This window comes from Canis aureus, chromosome 38 (assembly GCF_053574225.1).
Source record: "Canis aureus isolate CA01 chromosome 38, VMU_Caureus_v.1.0, whole genome shotgun sequence".
NCBI lineage: Eukaryota > Metazoa > Chordata > Mammalia > Carnivora > Canidae > Canis > Canis aureus.
This window is the reverse complement of record NC_135648.1, coordinates 12,316,363-12,341,632: the sequence shown is the minus strand read 5'-3', so window position 1 is coordinate 12,341,632 and position 25,270 is coordinate 12,316,363. Positions and strand designations below refer to the sequence as shown.

The 25,270-nt window shown below is 33.5% G+C and overlaps 1 protein-coding gene across 1 annotated transcript in view; it reads right to left on the bottom strand.

Annotated features, from left to right (window-relative positions):
* The window catches only part of USH2A (usherin), a 693,391-nt gene that overhangs the window by 580,600 nt on the left and 87,521 nt on the right, over nucleotides 1-25,270 (bottom strand). The window contains exons 9-10 of the mRNA XM_077886665.1: nucleotides 15,607-15,802; nucleotides 12,273-12,403 (exon numbers count right to left, since the gene is read on the bottom strand). Of these exons, the coding sequence (XP_077742791.1) occupies nucleotides 12,273-12,403; nucleotides 15,607-15,802 (327 nt within the window). The remainder of the gene's footprint in view (nucleotides 1-12,272; nucleotides 12,404-15,606; nucleotides 15,803-25,270) is intronic.

The following is a 25,270-nucleotide window of genomic DNA, read 5'->3' as shown; positions in this document are numbered from 1 at the left end:
TTGGTGTTCAATTTGTCAACATACAGAATAACACCCAGTGCTCATCCCGTCAAGTGCCCCCCCAGTGCCCGTCACCCAGTCACCCCCATCCCCCGCCCACCTCCCCTTCCACCACCCCTAGTTCGTTTCCCAGAGTTAGGAGTCTATCATGTTCTGTCTCCTTTTCTGATACTTCCCACTTATTTTTTCTCCTTTCCCAAAACCGCCTTCAAAATCTATAGTCCCTAAGCATCCTTGATGCACTATTGTTCTTTATACTTGCCTCCTCAGCTGGGAGCACCTAGAAAGGCCATAGTTATCTTCTCATCCACTTGTCCCTGGGGCTTCTCTCTCACACGTACTCATGAACAAGTATTTTCACCTTGCATGCAAGCTGGTTCTCCTTCCATCTAGATCCAAACCTCCTTTGCTGACAGGTGCTGGCACAGTTTTAGCAGACTTCCAACTTCTGCCTTGAACAAGGTCCACTCCCAAGCAGACCTTCTTCCAATATTGATGGTCTGGTAATCCCAAGGTGCTGATGAGGTGCTATATTCTCAGGGTTTTCATTAAACAGAAGTCAATGAGTTCTGCACATAGAAGAGAGCGCCCTTCCCATTCTTGGGCTATTTCTGTCATGTGAGCTCTAAATAGAAATGGCTGGCTCTCCATCAATATCCATTCTCCTCTTTCCTAATACACAGTTGTAGTTAGGAAGTGTCTCCCTAACCAGGGACAACATTTTCCTAGCCCTCCATGTAACTAGTGTAGCCATGGAACTAGCTCTTACCAACAAAATAACAGAAGGGATGTATGCCTCTTTTGGACCAAAACCTTCAAAAGGTGACAGTTGTTTCTCCACATTATCTTTTCCTTTTTTAGAGGAAGGCAGAGCCACGCAATGGAAGTAGGTTATGACCCTGAACTGTCTTCTGGAGGAACACCACCAACTAAACTGGAACAGCTCCCTTGGAGGGGTGAAATGCACAGAAAATAAACTCCTATATTGTTTGGACCACTAGTAACTTGGGGGTCTATTTGTTACATCTGTTTAGGTTATCCTAACTCCTATCAGATAGTAATGCAATGGATCTTGCATATTATCCCCACACGTGTTAATTAAATCAATATCTAATTACTACCTAACATCCTTGCCAATTTCATTTTCACTGTTGAATCTAGCCCTAAGTGCCTGGGATGTTATTATTTGGTCAAGTTTTTATACTGTAGCCCTTGGGATAAGCTCATTCCCAAGGAGGTGCCAGGTGTGTTCAAACACATGTAACTCAAATTAGGCTGAAGGTGGGAACCTCACCTGTTATATCTCCATCCACTTTACCTCCAGGAAATTTGTCATAACCTTGTTTCTTGCATAACTCCTTCAGTAGAAGCCTTTATTGATAGATCAGATCCATGTTCCCCTTTCTTTCTCGTTTAAACCCTAGCATCTTTATTCCTATCCTTTGCATCTGAACTTCTACATTCTCAGGTTAAACAGTTAATACTCAGCTTTCCAGATGCAAGAGAAATATTACTACTCATCTCTCCTGAAGTCTCTGAATGAGAGACTACAACTTATGCCCAAGTTTTCATGTCTTTCTTTAAGTTCTAGGCAACCTTCCCATCTTTCATACCCTTCACCATCCTAATGTTTATAGCCAATATCCATACATCATACTATTCAGGGTCAAGCTTTTCAGAGGCTGAAGAAGTGTGCATTATTTCTATTTGTACACCTTAATATGTGGGTAACACAAAATATAAGGTAATATATTTCTGGAAAATTCACACAGTGACTTTTTGACATGTTTTGGTAATTGATGACAAATACCTAGTTCTGAGCAGATGAGAAAGCATTGATGAACTGCAGGAAATGGTACATTATGTAGAGAAAGTATAGTCTGCTCCATTTTTTAAATGTATTTCCTTGAAAATTATCCCTCTGGCGGAACAATCAATTTTCGTGAGTAGGGTCCTTATTCCTCATGATTCCATCTTCTTTGGGTCGGACTTGGAAATACTTCCTTCATTGATGCCTTTCCATTTCATCTAATTCATTTCAACCCCTAGTCTCCTGCCTTATTAATCTATTTTTTAATGTCTCTTAATCATCTCTCTCTGTTCTGGCTCTATTGCAGCAGTCTACTGATGCCTTATTGAGCATTACCATCAACCATTCTTCTTTCTTTTTATATAATTACAACTATATTTTCAGTTTTCAGCCAACTTTCAGATTCCCTTACTGTTTTTTTTTTTTTTTAATCACTTAGATTCTCTAATTCTGAGGACACAGCTTAGAGTACAATTTGACTATAATTTAACAGAGGCTCAGTCATATGGGAAACTTAGAAACCTATTTGATTTTAAGATGGGATTCAGAAGATAGAACAGAGTAAGCCCATTCCTGTCCAGTTATATATACTTGTGCATAAGAACACACTCATGTTTATCCCCTCTTTCTCACACACACACTCACATCCAGCTTCTTTTGCATATGCACCTTTGATAGTGTTTTAACAACTTGGTTATTAAAGAGTGGTCCAAAGATCAGCACAATGGCATCACCTGGGGACTTTTACAAATGCAGAATCTAGGTCCTCATTCCAGACTTCCTGAATCAGAATCTACCTTTTAAAAAGACCTCTGAGATATTCACACACACATGAGAAATTTGAGAACTGTTCTGGGTGGCCTCCCATGTCTTGCCTGTTGCAGCTTAATTAAGTCTGTTTCTCAGTCCAAGAACATAGCAAAGTAAGAAAGAAAGAAGGTAAGAGGGATGTAGAAAATCCCAAGCACTGAATGTGTGTTTCTTGAATGCGTTCTACATCTCTCAAGCCATGAGTCATACTAGGGACTTTCTCTTAAGTGTTTTCACCTCATCAGCATTACCTATTTAGTTGGCTGTAGCAGGTACTCCAGGAACATCAGCAAATATATGAAGGGCAGGGGCAGTGGATGGGCAGATTGGAGCCAATTTGTTCCCACCTTGCATAAGGAGCAGACTGGGATCTCTCTACATATGTACTTTAAGTATAATTTCTAAGACCCTCCTCCAGTACCTCAGAATGCTTTTTTAAAAAGCATCATCCAGGTGTGGGGCTATTTCTATTTCATCTAAACTTAAGTCACAGTAGATAAGGAAAAAAAGAAAGAATAGTCAACCTCTGACTCAGAAAAGATGTCAACTCATGCACTGAGCTCAAAGGAAACAAGAAGGAAGTGCAGTGATATCCCCAGAAACTTACATTACATGTATCTGTGCTAATAGCCAAAGCTGGTTTTAAGGTAAGTGGACCTACTTTTCCCCAACACAGAGAATTTTCATCTTTTTTGGCTCATGTACAGCTCTTGGGTCTGATGAAGGTACTGACAACTCGTCCCTCAAATAAACATAAACAAATAAATACACAGATACACTACTACATACAATTGAAAAATATATATGGATGCCCTAAAATGTATCCATGGTAGTCCAGGGATCCAAGGACTCTATATTAAGGACTCCACAATAATAGTAATGACTTTTTCCCATTTCCCCTTCTCCTATTAATATTAATACTATTAATATGCTTTAGATGTTCTATCTGTCTTAACTTTGGCATCTGTATTTTTAGGATTTAGTGACTCAGAGCATTACTTCATGCCATTCTCAAAATCTTGGCACTCACATGAGGAAGAATTATAACATTTCTTATGGAAGAATAAGGCAAACATGCCATATCTTATGAGATTGGATTGAGTTTCAAATGACAACTGCCAAAGGGAAAGTTCCCTTCCAGAACACAGAGCGCACGACACAGTCACTCAAGCCATTTGGGGCTGGCTTGTTTCCTAAGTTATTATAACAAAATGAGACTTGAACTACTGCCTAATTTCCTTGTATCCTCCCTAATATTATTAAGGATTGCAATTGCATGAATTTTTAAAATGTCCTTGAATTCAATTTTTCAGTTTATAATCCTGACATTGTTGACAACTTTTTTTAGTGTGTATTCTGTTATCCCATTGAAAATGACAAAAAACATGTTTTGGAAATCTTTTATTATTTAGCCAAGATGTACTTGACACTATATTTCCACACCTATAATAATCCATACACTTTGTATCTGTACTCGGAGTATGAGAAAATAATATAAATCAAGGTAAATATGAATGTAATTTAGAGATAGACAATAATATGCAGTTTTTAAATGCACAAAGTTCTATCAATGTATCTACATTTAGCTTGCTATATTTCCTCTCTGTCTACATACCAGGTTTAATGAAAACTCTCTTTATTTCTATCTTACAATAAAAATTACTAACAAAGGAAATTAGGGAGAGAAAAAAGTAAAAAGGGAAAAACGTTTTCAAAACAAAGAAAAAATGTTAATATTTTAAAGCATGTTTTTCCTTTTATGCATTTTTAATAGATTTTTGTACGTGGAAAAGATTATACAGAAGCATCTCTTAAAAGGTTTTTTTTTTTTTTCTTGTCCCTCTTCTTCCCCTAAGTCAAAGTACATGGTGTAATATGTCAGTGCTTTTTTTCTTTTTATCATTGAATATATCTCATTGAGGGGTAATATCACATTTTATCCATTTATCAGGTAATGGACATCTGGATGATTTCTACATTTCATCATTATGAATAAAGAAGCCATGAATGTTATGAATAAGATTATGTGAGGATATATATTTTCATTTTGCTTGGGTGTATACTAAGGAGGTAAAGTGCTGGGTCATATGGTAAACCTACATTTAATATTTTGAAAAACACAAGACTATGTTGTGATAGTATGAAGTAGGGATCTAACTTCATTCTTTTGCATATACATATGCAGTTGTCCTAAGATTATTTGTTGAAAAGACTATTTTTCACTGACACCCTTGTCAAAAGTCAGCTGAATATAAAAGTGAGGGTTTATTTCTAGACTCTCAAATCTATTGTAGCTATGTATGTAAGTATGTATCTACCTATTTCTTTTTTTTATTTTTTTAAATTTTTTTTTCAATTTTTATTTATTTATGATAGTCACAGAGAGAGAGAGAGAGGCAGAGACACAGGCAGAGGGAGAAGCAGGCTCCATGCAGGGAGCCCGACGTGGGATTCGATCCCGGGTCTCCAGGATCGCGCCCTGGGCCAAAGGCAGGCGCTAAACCGCTACGCCACCCAGGGTTCCCTACCTATTTCTTTAAATTACATTACACTGTCTTGATAATTGCAAAATTATAGTAAATTTTGAAATTAGAAAGTGGGAGTCTTTCATCTCTATTCTTTTCCAAGATTGTTTTGTCCATTCTTAAGTGCCTTGAATGTCCTTATAAATGTCTACAAAGAAGCCAGTTGAGCTTTCAGAGGGTTGTGTTGAATCTGTAGATCAGTTTGTAGAGCATTAGCAATATTAAGCTTCTAATATATGAACATAGGATGTCTTTTCACTTATTTATTAATTTCTTTCAATAATGTTTTGTATTATAGGAGAATGTAAACTTTGGACTTCTTTTATTAAATATATTCCTAAGTATTTTATTCTTTTGATGCTATTTAAATGAAGTTGTGTTCTTAATTTCAAGGCTGTTCATTGCAAGTCCATTGAAATACCACTGATTTTTGTATATTAATATTGTATTCTGCAACCTTGCAGAACCTTGCTGTTTATTAGTTCCGATAGCTTTTTAACGGATTCCTTGGAATTTTTTGCCTACAAGATAATGTTACATGTAAACAGTGGTAGTTTTATTTCTTCCTTTTTAATCTGGATGGCTTTTATTTCATTTTCTTGCCTAAGTTTCCTGGTTAGAACTTGCAGTACAATGTTGAATAGAAGTGATAATAGGAGACACTGTTGTCTTGTTATTGATCTTAGGAGGAAAGTACCCAGTTTTTCACTGAAGTTTTTTGGTTGTATTACTATTTTTAGTTCTTACTGGCTATTTTTTGGAACTCTAAATAACATACCTAAAAATAATAAATTGACTTTCTACTTGAAAGATAGAGACATACATACATGTTAAGTTTCTTCTATTTCTCCTTCTTAATTCATCAACCCCAAATTTATATCTCTCCATCTACAGAAATTCAATTTTATAGTATTTTTTTTTCATTTCATAGCCATTCTGTCTTCTATTTTTTGTCTATGGGTTGAGCTTTATACCCAATATAAACAAAATTGACTGCCATTTTGGCATAAAAATATTATTTATCACAAAACAAAAAAATTGATTTAAAAAATAGTTAGATCCTCAAATATTCACTTAAAGCATGATTCAAGACCATAAAGACCACTAGATTATTTTACAATATATTTTACTTTCATTTATTTAGATCATAATTATCTATCATTTCTTTTTTCATGTTATTCTTTGTTTTGTATTTTTTCATTTTGTATATTAAATACTTTAATATGGATTTAATGAGTAACATACTGACCATCTATCAATACAAAATGAGAGTTTAACCTAATACTGAAGTGATAGTTTGATTAGAAGTGCATATTGAATTTTCCTTCAATATGTCTTCCCTTGGAATTTTTAAGGTAATTATCCATTGTCTTCAAGCTATGTTAGTTCCTGATGATGTCAATGTGATTATTTTTTTTGTATCTGTGTCTTTCTTTTATATATATAATTTTATTTTGAAATAATTTTAAGTGCACAGGAAGCTGCAAAAATAGTATAGAAAAGTAACATACTCTTTGCTAACTTTCCCCCAATGATTACATTTACACAATTATAGTACACTACCAAAACCATGAATTTGACATTTGTATAATGTGTCTGTATGGTTCTATGCCATTTTATCACATGTGTATGTTTGTATAACTACCATCACAATCAAAATGCAGAACTGTCCAAACACCACAGTGATCTTCCCTGTGATATTCACTTATACTCACGTCCATCTCCTTTCCCTCACCATCCCTAACTTCTGGGAACAGCTAATCTGTCCATCCCTATAATTTTGTTTGATAATACTACATAAATGGAATCCTATAGAATATCACTTTTGGAGACAGCCTTTTTTTTTTAATTTAGAATAATGCCCTTGAGATCTATCCAAGTTGTGTGTGTCAATGGTTCTTTTCTTTGTATTTCGGAGTAGTATTCTGTGGTATAGATGTATTACATGTTGATCACCCATTCACCCACTGAAAAACTTTTTAACTGTTTCCTTTTTTTGACTATTATACATAAAGCTGCTATTAAAATATATGTACAGGATTTTACAGACATAAATATTCATTTCTCTGGAATGAATGCCCAGGAGTGGAACTGCTAGGTGGTATGATAAATGTCTATTTTGTTCTTTTGAAACTCTCAAATTATTTTTCAGAGTGTCTTGACCACTTTATATTCCCATCAACAATATATGATCCAATTTCTTCTTATTCTTGCCAGTATTTGGAATTGTCACTATTTAGTTACCATAATAGTTGCATTGTGATGTCTAATTGTAGTCTTAATTTGCATGTCTCTAATGGAAAATGTTGAAGTTTTTTCCTAAAATTATTTGCCATCTGCATATTCTGTTCAGTGATATATCTCTTCAGGTCTTTTCTGATTAGATAGCACTTGTGTTTTACATTTGTCATTTTCTAAATGCTGAATTCATTATATATTCTAGATATGTTTCTTTCTTATATATATGGTTTGCAAAAATTTTCTCTCAGTCTGTAATTTGCCTTTCATTTTCTTTTTTTTATTTTTATTTAAATTCAATTTAGGTAGCATTGAGTGTATTATTAGTTTCAGGGAAAGAACTTAGTGATTTATCAGTTGCATATACCACCCAGGGCTCCATACATTCAGTTCCCTCCTTATTGCCTTTTCATTTTCTTAAGAGATTCTTCTGAGAGCAAAAATTTTAATGTTGATGAGGTCTAATTTATCAGTATTTTTCTTTTATGGATTATATATGTGGTGTCATATCTCAGGACTCTTTAAAAAAAGTCTTATGTCCCCCAAATTTTCTTTTTAAGTTGTATTTGTTTACATTTTACATTTAAATCTGTAATTCATTTTGTGTTCATTTCTGTGAATATGCAAGTACTAGAGGATCATTTGTTGAAAGACTATCTTTCTCCACTGAATTGCTTTTATATCTTCATCAAAAATTGGTTAGTCATATTTATGTAGGACTATATCTGTTCCTCTATTCTATTACATTGGCCTATTTGTCTATCCTTACTCCAATACCACACAATTCTGATTAATATAACTACACAATAACCCTTGCAGTTGGGTGGAGTGATTCCTCCCATTTTATTCTCCTGTTTGAAATCATTTTAGCTACACTAAAACTTATATGCTAATACTATATTTTATCTTTAATATATAAATATTAATTAGTAAAATAGTTAAAATACTATATATTTATGAACATTATTTTAAAAATATTATATTTTATAATATTTCCATATAAATTTTAGCATCTTATTACTATATCTACAAAAAATTCTTCCTGGGATTTTGATAGGAATTTTCTATAATAACTTGTATATTACTTTGAAAAATGTTGATACCTTAACTGTATTGAATCTTCCATCAGAGGAACACAGAATATCTCTCCATTTATTTAGATGTTCTTTACTTTCTTTTATCAGCATATTTTGGAATTTAGCACAGAAATCCTGTACATTTTGAGCAATTACAAATAGTATTATATTTTTATTTTTATGTCTGCAAATTAATTCCTAGCTTATAGAAATATGCTTATTTTTTGTATGTTGATCTTACATCCTGCAATTTTATTGAGCTCACTTAATAGTTCCTGAAGCAGTTTTGGGGGGTTTTTTTGTAAATTCATCAGGATTTTCTATTGGATCATTGTGTTATCTGCAAAGTTAAAGTTTTATTTTTTTCCTTACTGCCTCTTATATCCTTTTCTTGCTTTAATGTACTGGCTAATCCTTCCAGTGCTATGTTGAATACAAGTAATGAAAATGGACAACCTTGTCTTGTTCCCCACTTAGGTGAAAGTATGCAGTTTTCCATTTATAAGGAGGATGTCGGCTGCAAGTAGGTACTGTTTTGTAGAAGTTCATTTTGAAGTTGAAGTTCTTAGTTTTCTGAGAGTTTTTATCAGGAATGGGTACTGACTTTCATTAAATATATCTGCATCCATTATTATGATCATATATATTTTTTTTCTTTAGCCTGTGAATAAGATGTATCACTTGATTTTGAAATATTGAACAAGCATTGCATTCCTGGAATACAACAACCTTGGTCTTTATGTTTAATTCTTCTTAAAATATTGCTGAATAGCCATTTGCTATGTTTGTTAAGCATTTTGGCATCTCTATTCATGTGGGAGATTTGTCTGTGTTTTTCTTCTTATGTACTGTCTTTGTCTGGTTTTGATATCAGGATAATACATTCATGAATGCGTTAAGAAGTCACCTTTCTTCTTTGATTTTGCTGTAATGTATATATATATACATTATATATACATATATACATATATACACACACACACACACATATATATATATCTCATGTTAATTACTCTAAATGTTTGGTAGAATTTTATAGTGAAACCACCTGGGTTTGGAGGGTTTTTTTGTAAATTTTAAATTATGAATTCAAATTCCTTAATAATTGTAGGGCTATTCAAATTATTGATTTCATGTTGGGTGAATAGGCAATTTATACTTCTTGAGAATGTGCTCTATTTCACCAAAGTTGTAAAATATATGTGTGCAGAGTTGTTGATAGTTATTTCCTTATTATACTGTAATATCTGCAAGGTCTGCAGCAATACTTCTTGTTTCATTTCTATTAATAATCTGTGTTTTCTCTTTTATTGTCAGTCTTAGAAGATGCTTGTAAATTTCATTTATCTTTCCATTTCTTCATTGATTTTCTCCATTGTTTTTGTTTAAATTTTATTGATTTCTGCTATAGCTTTATGATATCATTTATTCTGTTTGCTTAGAGATTATTTCACTCTTCTTTTTCTTATTTCCTGAAGTAGAAGTTCAGATTATTGACTTGAGACTTTCTCTTTTAGAAAGCAAGCACTGAATGGTATAAAATTCCCTTGTATCACTGCTTTACCTGCAACTACAAATTTTAATATTTTATATTTTATCTCTATTCAGTTCACTGTCTTTTTAATTTCCTTTGAGACTTCCTCTTTGGCCCATGAATAATTTATAAGTGTGTTGTTTAGTTTCCAAGTGATTGGAGATATTTTTTGTTTGCCTGTGTTTGATTTCTATTTTGATTCCATTATGGTCAAAGAACATATTCTGTATGATTTCAGTTATTTTAAATTTATTGAAGCTTGCCTTATATCCCAGGATATCTTCTATATGTGTATTATATATTTATTCTGCTGTTGTTGTGTGAACTGTTCACTAGATGTGAGATCTTGTTGGTTGAAGACATTGTTGAATTCTATATTCTTGATAATTTTCTTTTTCCTATCAATTTTGAGAGGGAGATGTTGACTTTTTAAAATTTTTATCCTCTCAGTTCTCAGTTTTTCTTCACATATATTGCAGTTCTACTAGTTAGTACATACGCATTTAGAATTTCTATGTCTTCTTGCTTAAGTGGTCCTTTTATCATCCATAATATCTCTCTGTGTTGCTGGAAATTTTATTTGTCTGTACTCCACATTATCTGATATTGATATAGTCAGTCTTTCTTTTGGTTAATTTTTGCATAGTATAAAATTTACATTATTTTTATGTCTGCCATAGGTATATTATTATACTTGAAGTGAATATTTTTTAGAAGCAGACATGTAAATGAGACTCAGGAGGTAGAACTTTAGTTCATAGTTTTTTTCAGTAGTATACACCAAAGCTACTTGACCCTGAATTTTCAGGGAAAAAAATTATTTAAGTGAAAATTTTATATAATGCTCATATTGTAATAGCTATTCTAAATAATCATCTGACTGTGAGGTCAGTACTCAGAATCTCACTTCAGACACTCAGCATTTATTTAAACAAATATTTATTGAGTGCTCATTATATTACTGAAACTGTTCTGTTTGTGTTGGACAGAAAAAGACAAAAAAGTAAATTAATTCCATAAATGGTTTAATGTAAGTAATATGGAATAATGTAAAAGAAAGTAATTTGAATATGTTTATAACTGTGTGAGCAGTGACGACATCTTAAAAGATATATCAATCTTTGGGCTGAGATTTGAGTATCAAGCAAAAAATATCCATGCTGAATATTCTTGGCAGATTTGTAAAGAGGAGATGTGTAAAGACAGTCTTTACAGATCAAAATGTGCAAAATTGTAATACGACTTTCTCAAAAACTAGTTCCTTAATATAAAAAAATAAAATTTTTAGAAAGTATCTGTTAGTTATTTCTCTACTCTTAAGCTTTCCAAAAAAATATATAATGTTCTTTTATTAACTCACTCTGAAGTTCTTCAAATCGTTATTTTGGCCAACTTTATACTTGGCTTTTATTTGTTAAAGCAGATTTGAATGTATGCTGAAGGTTATAAGACCAATATATTTTGCCCTGAACTTAGTTATCTTCATGCTATAACTTATTTTTTTTTCTTGAACTAGATTGTGGGATTACGTTTCTAGCTAGTGAATTCTCAATTATTTATAAGGGAATATGTAATTATTAAAAATTAATACAATCACTGAATTGATTCTTTAAAGTAAATATGCCCTTTATATATTTTTACGTATTAGTATTATCAGAACAGGTAAAAAGCTCCAGCTGAAGATAACACATTTAGATACAGAGTTGCTTTATCTGACTTGAAGTAGGCTATGCTATATAGGCCCAGGTCAGTTAGAACTGGGTTCATGTAGGTCAAACACCAACATTTGAAAAGTCAGTAATAAAAATGTATAAAATTATAAAAACCCATTGTACTGTTAAGAGAGAAGGCTGGAATAAGAAATTTAGAAGTAGGGCTACTATTTTAATTTCCATTTGGATCTAAATGTAAGTGACCTTTGTATACTATCTTCTATGGAATTTGGGAGGAGAATCATTTTTATTAATTCACCAATAATGCTAAGACGTAGACTCAATTCACTTCCTAGTTTACCTGAAATCACTTCCCTCTCAGTATTTTCGACAAATTTAAAATTAAAAACAGAATGAGCCTTTCTTACATGCAAAGGACCAGGTACATTGCCTTACACTTCACATTAAAAGTTGCAAAAGAACACTTCCAAAGCAACCATCTCTTAGAAAAGCAAACACACACATAGAGGGTCTCTTGATATATGGACCTCAATTTCACTCGTAGAACATCTCCCAAATTAGTTTCTGAAGGCGGGCAATTCTTTACCTTCAGTATTGAAAACCTACCTTATCACAGAGGAAGTCACCGTTCCTAGTGCCCACTTTATCACAATCACAGGGTTTGCAAACATCCACGGCGGAAGGATCTGCACCAACTGGCCGGAAAAAGTAATCCTTACACAGCTCACAGTTCCTCCCTGTGTTGGAGAAAGGTTATGCTTTATGACTTCCAATTCATTAAAATCAGCTGCATAATTCAAAATTAAAGACTGTATTCCTTTGAGGGAATTCTATAATTTTCGGGACGTCCATTTTAATGCACCTTTCATCTCTACCTGCCAATTTAGTGATCCAGAGCATATGAAACAATGAACCTGTTACAAACTGTGCTTTACTTCATTAAACTCCCATCTGTTATATAATACCACACTTCTAAAAAGCTCTGCTTTGTTGGGGCCCATACACTGTGAAAGAGTTTGTTTCTAAACTTAAAACTTTTCTTTATTTCTAGGACTAGGCACTTAATCTAAATCAAATATGAGAAATGTTTAGATGTGAAGGAGATGATGGTTATACAGTTGGAAGCAAGTAGGCATGTAGTATTAGAAATATTTTTCAAGAATTAAATCTTGTTTTCAAAAAAGGATACTGTTTTAAGTATAATTTATTATTCCATAGTTAACATTATTAAAAGTAAATCTTGTTTTCAAAAAAGGATACTGTTTTAAATTTAATTTATTATTCCATAGTTAACATTATTAAAAGCAAATGTTTCTGCTGCTTATGGCCATTATTTTTTATTTCAAATAGCAAAATAGAAATTGATTATGTTTAGATATACCAAATAAATTTCATATTAAATAGTAGAATATCCTGACATGTTAGAAATATGAGGTCATTCCTATAGTTCACAATTTATTATTTAGAAATTTTCTCTTGCTACTTTATATAAGAAAAAAATCCAAACTATGGGAGAGAGGAGTTCTAAAGTAAATGTGAGTAGCATATAAGACCACAGAAAGAAGCTGAAAGAAAACTCAAGACTATCAATTCCCCCTTAAACTCTCTGTTCAAACATTGCTGAGATTGGCTCAATATCAGAAGACTATAGAAATAACTTAATCAAGTGAAAAACACATTCAGATAGATATTGACCATGAACTAATTAAAAATTAAGTGAGTTTGTAATATTTCTAGAATATTTATATTTGCATATGATGATGACTCACAAATTTCTATCTGTAATCTAGAAATTTCTTCTTTTTTATCATTCAGTGAATATTTATTGAGTGATAATCATGCTTCAGACACTGCTAAATGCTGAGGAATACAGTAGCAAGTGAAATATACATCATACCCCTTTCACAGAGCTATCTTACAATCTATTGGGTAAGATGAGTTCTAATTAAATAATTACAAGAATAAATATGCACTTACAAATTGTGGCAAGCATAAGACGCCCCTAAAGTGTATTGATGATACTGATCTATTCTGATGCATCACAAAAAGCTTTTTCTTAAGAAAAGAGTTTCAGATCTATTTCCGATTGCACAGGATTTTTTCCTGTCTCTTGGAAACACTAATGGCAAAACAGAACATGCCATCTTCTCTCTAAGCTTTGATTCTCTTGTGTTTACTCTCTCAATGGCTGGCACCAACATTAACCCTGTTGCTCAAATTGGGATGTTAGGATGGAGTCTTGACTCTTTTTTTCCCTTACCTACACCCTACTCTTTACCAGAAAATGCTGCCACTTTTCATTCCACCTACCTCTTGGATCCACTTCTCTCTATCCACACCACCTTAAATTACTCCAGCATTATTTCTTAAATGGAACCATAGTATCCCAAACTACATTTGGCCCTGTCCAGTCTATTCTCCACTTTATTATAACCAGATGTGTCTTTCAAAAACATAGAACTTATATATTCTTATAAAATACCTTCAAGTGGCATTTATTAACCTGAGGATAGAAGCCAAACCCTTTATCATGGTTCATAGAGCCTTCTAGATCTGGCCACTGCATTACTTCTTAGCATCTTCTCATACAATCTTCCATTTGTCCTCCCATCAACTCCTTCAGGGTGCCATGTTTCTCTCTCCTCTAGGCCATTGCACATCTGTTTTTCTTACTAGAGACCTCTGTCACTACTGCTCTAATTTCCTTCCCTCTCACTTCTTCACTCTGCCCCTCCCCCTGCTTGTGCTCCCACACTCTATCGCTCAAATAAGTAAATAAAATCTTCAAAAAATAATTATCTAATAAATCCATTAAAGCTTCAGAGTGGTACACTTTCAAACCCATCAGACTTGGGCCATTATATTTTAAAATTGAGACGATGTCTAGTTCTGCTTTTAATATACCAGCCCTTCAGAAAACAGTAATTTTTGATGAAGAGTCAAAATAATGTATGCTTTTAGAATAAGACTTTGATAATAATCTTGTGCATTTGTTTTATTTTATGTTTTTTTTTTTAATTTATTTGAGAAACAGAGAGAGAGTATGAGCAACCAGGGCAGTGAGAAACAGAGGAAGAGGGAGAAGTAGACTCCCTGCAGAGCAGAAAGCCTTATGTGGGCTCCATCCCAGGAACCTGAGATCATGACTGGAGCTGAAAGCAGCCACTTAACCAACTGAGCCACTCAGGCATCCCCATCTTGTGCATTTAATTAGCATTTTTTTAAAAGAGCGGTCCCAGATTACCAGGATCCATGACAAATCTGAATAAACATAAACATCACTACACAAAAATCCAGATGTAATGGAAGATCAAGGTCACACAGGAAACTTAATATACTATACATACTCAAATTAACAATTCTTGAGTTTTTCAAAATATACTTTAATCAAATCCCATATATTTTTAAAAAATAGAACTTTCCTGAAAAGCTATAGTTGAGATTAGAGTGTTATTTCTGAAAACTACCTGATTATTTGGATTTATGAAAGTTTAATGAACAAGTTTTTGTTTTCTAACCTAACAGTATCATTTTTAAGTTTTTATTTAAATTCCAGTTAGCTAACATACTACTATTAGTTTCAGGTGTACAATAGAGTGATTCAACACTTCCCTACAACACCGGGTGCTCCTCATAAGTGTGCTCCTTCATCTCCATCACCTATTTCACTATGCCCCCAACCTACCTCCCCTCTGATCACCATCAGGTTGTTCTCTATAGTTAAGAGTCCACTTCTTGGTTTTTCTCTCTCTTTTTTCCTTAGCTCATTTATTCTGTTTCTGAAATTCTATGTAAATGAAATCATATAGTGCAGTATCAAAACACTTTCTTACATAAGACAGCAATAACATAATTTAAAATGACATGCATTGGATAAAACACATGGGCCTCAAAGGCCAAATCAGCCTTGGTTATTTGTTATCTATGATTGGCTAGTTACCTGTTGTGTTATGCTCACAATCCTCACAGACCCCTCCACCTCCTCTGTGGTGCTCAAATGGAAATGGGTCCACTGAGATGTTGTAATGGCAGCTCCTGGAATGGTTGTTGCATTGACAGGGTTTACAATTGAAGGCATTAACTTGGTCACCTTGTTGGAAAGGCTTATCATTATAAAGAGGCAAGCAATGATCACACTGAAACAATAAAGGAATAGAACAATAAAGAAATATAAAGCTGTGATTTTTTTTTCTGTAACAGGCATTTCATTAGATATAAAACTAATATCAAAGAGTTAACAGCCAGCAACTATTGTTTTTGAAAAAAATGTTTTATAAATCAGAAGTAAGCATTTTATAGGCAGGTAATATTTAAATGGTAAGTGCCCATGCGAGCTGAAACCACAAAACAATCTTTTTTTTTAAAGATTTATTTATTTATGATAGAGAGAGAAAGAGAGAGAGAGAGGCAGAGACACAGAAGGAGGGAGAAACAGACTCCATGCCGGGAGCCCGACGTGGGACTCCATCCCAGGACTCCAGGATCACACCCTGGGCTAAAGGCAGGCACTGAACCGCTGAGCCACCCAGGGATCCCCCACAAAACTATCTTAATAACCAATGGGAAAAGTTATGATTTTGCCATAACCTTTATTTTTTGTCAAAATATTAAAACTTGGCTTCCAGTTTGGGGTTCCACAATAAAGAGCTTGGGGACCAACTCTATCCTAACAAGTAAAAAACTGAATAGACTGAAAAATCTATAACTCCTTGGATCTCTAAAGGAATAAAAATAGGACAAACAGTTCCCAAGATTGGAAGGACAGATTGACGGATAACAGAGAGTCTCAGTGACAAAAGCAACAACTCACAAGCAGAAGCTTCCATGGGAACCAATTCTGGGGAGGACAAAATTTAACTGTACTAACAAATTGCTGGAGGTTTGGTAGGAATGAGTCTGAAAATTGAAGACTCCACAGGGACCTAGTTATAATGGGGGCTCCCAATATTTTGTGAGATTTACTTCCAGGAGTTGGGCCAGGTTCTTATTGCAAATATCAGGAGAAAATTTCTTAGTGCTTCTGGTAGAAAGAGGAAACCATTTTGAAATAATCAGTGCTCACTGTTCTTCTTAATAATATCTGCCCTCAGGAGAAATTAGTGAACCAGAGCCTAACCTGCTGGGGTATTATCAGAGCCTAACTAACTTAGGGAAGGGAAATACCTAACCCCAGCCCACTCTAGTCATCTTTTTCCACCTATGGGTAGGAGAGACAGAGAAGCACATGTGAAGTTCACAGTCTAGAAGCACAAGCTCACTAAAACACTAAGACCTAATCGTTGGACTATAGTGTGCTTCCCCCCCACTTCACCACATTGCTAAAGGCCTGTATATAGCAGTTCTTTTTCTTTTTTTTCTTACCAGGTGCATCATCTATCTATGAAGAAAAAATTACAAGGAACACTAAAGGCAAAAAAAAAAAAAAATCCCCCAAAACCAAAAAACAAAGAGAAGAAAACAAAAAAGAACAACAATAACAACAAAAACCTGCACAATTCAAAAAGAAAGAGAAAGCATCAGAATCAGATATGTAAAGAATGTTGGCATTTTTAGGGCCAGGACATTAAAATACCTATGTCTAAAGTGCCAATGGCTTTGGTATGCTCAGGTGGCTCAGTGGCTTAGCATCTGCCTTTGGCTCAGGGTGTGATCTCAGAGTCCTGGGATCAGGTCCCACATTGGGCTCCCCACGAGGAGCCTGCTTCTCTTTCTGCCTGTGTCTCTGCCTCACTCTGTCTCTCATGAATAAATAAATAAAATCTTAAAAAATAAAATAAAATGCCAATGGCTTTAGTGGATAAAGTAGACAGCATGCAAGAATAATGAATGGGCAATGTAAGCAGATAGATGGAAATTCTAAGAAAAAAAAGAAAAAGAAATGTCAGAGATCACACAGAAATGAAGAACATCTTTGATGAGCCTATTAACAGATTCAACTCAGCTGAAGAATGAATTTCTGAGGTAGATGATACATCAATAGAATCCTCAAAAACTGAAAAGCAAAGAGAACAAAAACTGAAAAAACAAAACAGACAATCTGACAGTGGGACAACTAGAAGTTATACACATAATAGGAATAACAAGAAGAAAGAAAGGAATGGAATAAATATTTGAAATAATGACTGAAAATTTCTCCAGTTTAATGTTGAACACCAAACCACAGATTCAGGAAGCTTAGAGAATACCAAGTTGGATAAATACCAAAAACAAAAACAAAACAAAACAACAAAATCTATACCTGGGCCCGTAATTTTCAAACTACAGAAAATCAAAATAAAGGAAAAATCCTGAAAGAAGCCAGTGTTTTAAAAGCACCTAACCTGTGGAAGAACAATGGTAAGAATTATATCTAACTTCTCCTCAGATCCATGCAAGTAAGAGGAGATCAGAGCAAAATACTTAAGTGTTGAGAGAAGAAAGCCACCAACCTAGAATTCTGTACCCTGCAATATTATCCTTCAAAAGTGAAGTAGAAATAAAAACTTTCTCAAACAAGAATTGAAATTTGTTGCCAGTAAAATTTTCTTGCAAGAGGTGTTAAAAGTTCTTTAGAAAGAAGGAAAATACTATATAGGTCAGAAACTTGGATCAGCAAAAAGAAAAGAAAACATCAAAGAAGGAAAAAGTGAAGGTAAAACTATAAAAATGTTCTTACTGTCAGTTATAAATATGAAAGGAAACAAAAATTATAACAGACTAGCATTTAGTAGGCTTTAAGTTAACATTTGAAACTTTGAGTATTAAATTGTTGCATTTCTTTGTAAAAAAAAATGAGTAGCTGGAATCTTTTTTTTTTAATATTTTTTTAAATTTTATTTATTTATGATAGTCACAGAGAGAGACAGAGAGAGAGAGGCAGAGACATAGGCAGAGGGAGAAGCAGGCTCCATGCAGGGAGCCTGACATGGGATTCGATCCCGGGTCTCCAGGATCGTGCCCTGGGCCAAAGGCAGGCGCTAAACCGCTGCGCCACCCAGGGATCCCGAGTAGCTGGAATCTTGCTTGTTTTCTTATCCTATAACTTTCCATTTTGAGCAAACATCGGGCTTAGGCCTTGGTGAATGGTTATATTGTTTTGTAAGTATGGAAGTTTGGACTTCCATCATTTCAATATTTGTGCTTTCACTGTCATCTTTATTCTATTCCTCATAACCACTGTCCTCATTTTTAAGTTATCCTTTGTTGAGTGGCTCCAGCTGCATTTATAAAATTTTTCAAATGGCTGCACTGGACAGCCATTTCTGCTGTGAAGAAAGAAATATTCAATTCCTTTTTTTTTTTTAATTTATGTTTCTGAAACGTCACATGGGTTTATTACGGACAGACTAGGAAGCAGCACAACATAAGCTTCTTTGAATGGATGTGCACTGACCAATCCCCAACTGACTTTGAGAGAAGAGTCACAATGAGTCACTGATCACAATATGCATTCATTGTTTCTGCAGTAATTTGTAGACTGAAGAGCCAGCAGCTAAATTTGTACTTTATGCAATTGCTCACAGTTAATATACCATAATAAGAATATTTGAACCATTTTGTTGAACCATGGTATTATCTATCTATAGTAACTGAAATCGATGTATATTGGAATTGTGCAAAGTAAATATTTTTAAAGGTTTTTATTAAATATGGCCAAATTGGGCAGCCCTGGTGGTTTAGCAGTTTAGCGCCACCTTAAGCCCAGGCAGGGTGTGATCCTGGAGACCCAGGATGGAGTCCCATGACAGGTTCCCTGCATGGAGCCTGCTTTTCTCTCTGCCTTCTCTCTCTCTCTCTGTGTTTCTCATGAATAAATAAATAAAATCTTTAAAAAATATATGGCCAAATTTCTTCTGGAAAAATTAAATTCATCTATAGTCCCACTACCAGAATACCTGTGAATGTTCATTTTATATTCTGTTCAACTTAAAACTATTATTATCCCTTCATGATTTTAAGAAAAATATTAATCACTGTTTTAGTATGTATGTCTTTGGTTACTAATAAAGCTAAATGTTTTTCATCTGGTTATTGGTTAAATATAATCTTTTCTGAGAAAATTTCATTTGTACTTTGCATATTTTTTTCTTATTTATTTTAAACATCTTATTATATACTAAGTACATTTTTCTTTTTGCCAATCAAATACTGAGGACTTAGTTCATAGATTTTAATATATATATTTATATTTTACTATTTTCTTCTACTTCACTTCTACTTTATAGGCCAAAATTTTTAGCAAAACAGGTAATATATATCACATAATCATGATGATAGCATATTTATATTATTTTTGAATTTAATGGAAATGTCTTTAAAGTTACAACCTGTCTAATGATGTTGACTATTTATCTTGAGTAAATTATCATTCAAAAGAAAAAATATGAATTCCAAAATAACAAGATGCTTTTATATAAAAAAAATATTAAATAATTTGCCAATCTTATTAAAGGTCCTGATTTAAACATTTAACCTATTGAATGACAAATTGTCATAGGTTAATAAGTTAATTAGAATCTATGCTTGCATGCTTAGAATAAACTCAACATCATTAATGGTAAATAATGGCTGAAATTATTCAGGATTTTTACATTTATATTCATAAATTAGATTTTCCTATGTTTTTCTAAAGAAATTAAAATAAATAAAACCTTAACATTTTAATGCAGAATCAGTATGTACTTCAACTTATCAAGTTAATTTTAATATCTGAATGATCAGAAAGAAAATTCTTATTTTGTACACACCCAAAAACCTACTATAGGCTGTCAAGTTATATTGTATATAAAGTATAATTAATTTAACATAAGATTTAAAGTAAAAGGAGCACCTGGATGGCTTAGTCAGTTAAGTGTCTGACTCTTAATTTTGGCATAGGTCATGATCTCAGGGTGGTGAGATTGAGCCCCACATTGGGAATCTATGCTAAGCACAGTCAGCTTGAGATTCTCTCCTTCTCCCTCTATCTCTCCCACTGCTTACATTCTCTGTCTTTAAAATAAATAAATGAAATCTTTTTAAAAATATTGTACACATACAAAACAAATTTTCTAAATTATTTTTCTTGCCCCCTCATTTTTTGCTGTGAAATGTTTAATGTGACTTCTGAAAGTGCCCAATTTTTCTCAGAGTTACATATTCAAGTTATGAATTAGGAGAATCAAACCATGTAGTCTCAAAAAGTCTATCTATTGGGCAGCCCGGGTGGCTTAGCAGTTTGGTGCCTGCCTTCAGCCTGGGACATGGTCCTGGAGACCCAGGATTGAGCCCAATGTCGGGCACCCTGCATGGTGCCTGCTTCTCCCTCTGCCTGTGTCTCTGCCTCTCTCTTTCTCTCTCTCTGTGTCTCTCATGAATAAATAAATAAAATCTTAAAAAAAATTCTATTCATATTCTATCTATATCTATTCATAATAATGATCCTTTGCAATTTGTTTTTTTTTAAGAATGTTAAAAACTATTTGGATATTTTGGACAACAAAGTTTATTTCCTTTTACTATTTTATGCAATAAACATTCACTATTTCAGAACAATTTGACATATTTCATAATCATTATTGGGAAAACTAGAATCAAAACCATTGTTTGCTGGTATTTATTTTCCTCTACTAGTTTGTAATTGAACAATTTCCACCCTTAATATTTTTAAAGTCAGAAAGAAAAAATATATACAAATTTGTCCGATGTGTCATTATTTTATGGTATTGCAAAATTTTTAGTGGAAAGCATATAGTTTTTCTTAGCTGTGGAAAAAGAAAACAAAAGACAAAGAGAGGAAAATGAGAATGGAAACATGATTTTCCCATTGGTAGTTCTGCATTCCAATAATTGGTAATGAATGCACTCTTCCATTTTGGCCAATTTTCAAAAACCTGTATCATATTTTTTTGGAGCGATGAAGATTCTCCTCAAAACCATTTCCTGCCCTTTGGGCTGGGATAGCTGCTCCTTTTCTCTTCTCCCACAGCACCCAAAACCCTGACCATGGGCCTATCACTTTGAACCAAAATTATTGGTTGATTTACATGTATCTTCCAGGAATTGCAAGCTATTGAGCTTTTGCACTCTCTGTCATTTACAGTAGAAGCTTAATAGACAATTGCTGAGCTGTTAACTGAAAGTTCACATGACTATAACATGAATATCCAAAGTAGTCATTCTTCAGAAAATGTAGAGAGGGGCACAATGGGAACAATGAATAAAGAGGAAGGTTTATGTTAAGACTTCAGAATTGGCTGTTATTAGATGATTTGTAGTAAACAACTTACAAAAGTCATTTTGTAAAAGAAAGGTAATGTAGCAATCATCAGAATACTATCAGTTATGGCTCTTTGCCCCCAAAAAATGAAAGTGGAGGAACTGACCTCTTTAAGATTTTTCACCAGCAACAACTATTTGTAAATCAAATTATACAGAATCCAATGTTAGATATTAGGTATAAGCTTGAAGTCAGACATTTTAATTCAATTACTGGTGCTGCCACTAGTAACTAGTAACATGAAATGCAGAAATGCAGACTGTCTATGTGCTGTGCCGTCTAGGAAGTATTTAACATGCGTTATTTCACTGAATCCTTTATTTAGGCTTTGGGTCATATAAATATCTCACATCTGATTTCTGTCTGCTGATTCGCTAGCCCTGTGCTCTCACATAATTAATTCTACCTCTTTAAGACTTATTTTTCTCATTTATAACATGGGGGTAGTAACGGCTGCCTCATCAGGTTGCTGTGAAGACCAAGTGCTTAGCAGAGTGTTACATAGTAAGCCTTCAGCCAACATGGTCTACTACTTTATTAATAGATGAGCAACTGAGGGTTAAAGAGATTAAGCAACATGAAAAATGTCATTGGACAGGAAGTCCTTGAATCTACCTTACTTCTGTGAATCTCAGTTTCCTCATCTCTAAAAGGAAGACAACTCAATATCTTACTTATTTTTGACTCAAAATAATCTACGGATAAGCAGTATTATTAAAATAATGCCTAACACAAAGCCTGGCACATGTCACAAATTCGAACTCCGGAAGTTTCAAGACAGAGGAGCAGGAGGAAGGAGAAAGAGGAGATTTTTCCAGCATTGGTGTTGATCTGAAATTTGAGTGACACGAGCAATATATAAGACTGCCCCTCTGCGATATACTAACTATAACATTTAACAGAGGATCCTGTGATCATAAATGTTCCAGTGCATGGTCTGATTTAGAAAATGTAGCCTACATAATGGAGCTATGAGTAATTAATGACCAAACTTCACTTCTGGTAAATTTTATCATCTGTAGCTATACTACAGAGAAGGCCTTATCTACACTTATTTCCTAGGAGCCGTCAGATATCATTAGCATATAACTATCACTTCTTCTAGTAGGTTTAACTGTGGGGGAGATATATTCTAACTAGTTAAATAGAAGAATAGATGAAAACTCACTTTCTGAGTTCCTGGCTTGAAATGAGCTCATTAAGTTCTCTTCCCCAGGTCAATTAGCCATGCAATTAATCTCATTTCCAATTTTTTTTAAAAAGTCTATCGCATTGCAAAACTTTGGCCAAATGCAAAATTTTGCTACAAGACAATGCCAGAAGTCTATTTTTTTCACTTCATTTCAAAGCCTTCTTACTGATAACTTTGCTTACCTGATGATGGTGTTTTTATTATTCAAGTTATGCTTTCTTGAATAAAAGGTGGTGGAAGTGATGATATGGAATCTGTGGTCCTGTCATACTGATTACAGATGCAGTTTGTCTTTTACAAAGCAACTGCCGCCTGTTTGAGTTTGGGATGTTGCCTACATGAGTCAGTGGAGTAAATCCAGCAAAAGCATTCTTTTTATATTTTTATGAAGACACTTCTGTTTTTTGGTTGTGATCTAAAAAATAAACCTCATTTAAGATTTTATCTTTACTGTTAACCTAAAAGTCATTATCAAAAAGGCTTGTAAGTAAGATGACACTGAATACTATATCAATGCTTCAAAGATACAATCCTGGCTTTTTTAACATTTAAAATCAAAAAGGAATTTGCCACTGACCTAATTGAATGACTTTACTACCAGGTAGCTGTTATTGAAAAGCCTCCCTTCTGTGGACAATAAAAATCTGCAGAAATATTGGTAACATTTTATCTCTAATTAAAGAAAACAGCATAGCTATCATTTTCCACTCAAATTGAATTTTTTTAAAATATATTATAGTACTAAGGTGGCAGAGTTTGTAGAAAAAGCCAGTTTAGACACTAGTTATAAGAGGGCAGTTTATCCACACCCACCAGGACACTCCATTGAACCCAATAATTCCAGTGGGAATTCAAAAAGTACATTTTTTAAAACTATTTGAGGATTTTTTTTAATTGTGAGGAAAAGGATACAATGACCAAAAGAGAATGGCTTGGAAATGTCATAAATCTTCAAAGAAATATAATGAGTAATTATTTTACAGCTTCACTTTTAAGTTTTGAATTGTCATTGATACTTACGAGACATGGAAATTCATAACAAGAGAGAGATAAGATATAGAAATATATCCTTTGGAAGTCTCCTCGAGATATATTAAGATTTTGTAGAGTTTTTGTTTCTAGATAACATATAATATTTTGAGAAGATAGTGTGAAATATTCAGACATCTTCTCCAAATTAGTATGAAATATAAGCAAAAATCTTTTATTCATTTTTTTGTTGGATCCATATAAGACATTTTTCTATGTATTTGGAGTTTTCTACAATAGAGTATTTAATATAAATAAAAATGTGAAACTTAAAATAATTCCTAAGTATAAATATAGATGAGTAATCATAATATATTTTGAATTTAAAAACGAAGTTAAAGATAACATCTAAAGTACAATCCTATTTTTTAGAGAGGAGGATTCATCTGTGGACACAGATATAGAACTTCTTTAAGAAGACAGAGAGAACCAAAAAAAAAAAAAAAAAAAGTAGAAGACAGAGAGAGATGATACAGATTTGTAATAACAATAATAAAAGATCTGTAAGATATAAACTTAGAGCATTTGCCGAGGTTATCTATGGGTGGTAGAGTTATAGATGACTTTTACTTTGTAAAGTTTATTTTTTCCCCAGGGTGCATTTATTACTAATGTATTAAAAAATTGAGGGCAAATAAAATGCAACTGCATGGATAGTTACAAGAAAATTATACACAATTTTCATGTAACACTTCACTAAGAAAAGCTAAGAAAATTAAAATGTTCCAGTTTTAAATTATACACAGATCAGTAAGATACTACAGAGAAAATGATTATCTTTTCAAGTACAATGTAGTCTGAGTTTATGAATTACCAGCAAACAGTGTGAATTTTTTACAGATATAAATATGTCCAAACAGTGAGATTAATAAGGATTTTGAGAAATGACAGTCAAATTTCTGTTGTGAAATTTAACTTAAAAGATAAAGAGCTGAGGATCCCTGGGTGGCTCAGCGGTTTAGCGCCTGCCTTTGGCCCAGGGCGGGATACTGGAGTCCCAGGATCAAGTCCCATGTCGGGCTCCCGGGATGGAGCCTGCTTATCCCTCTGCCTGGGTCTCTGCCTCTCCTCACTCTCTATGTCTATCATAAATGAATGAATAAATGAATAAATAAATAAATAATAAATAAATAAATACATAAATAA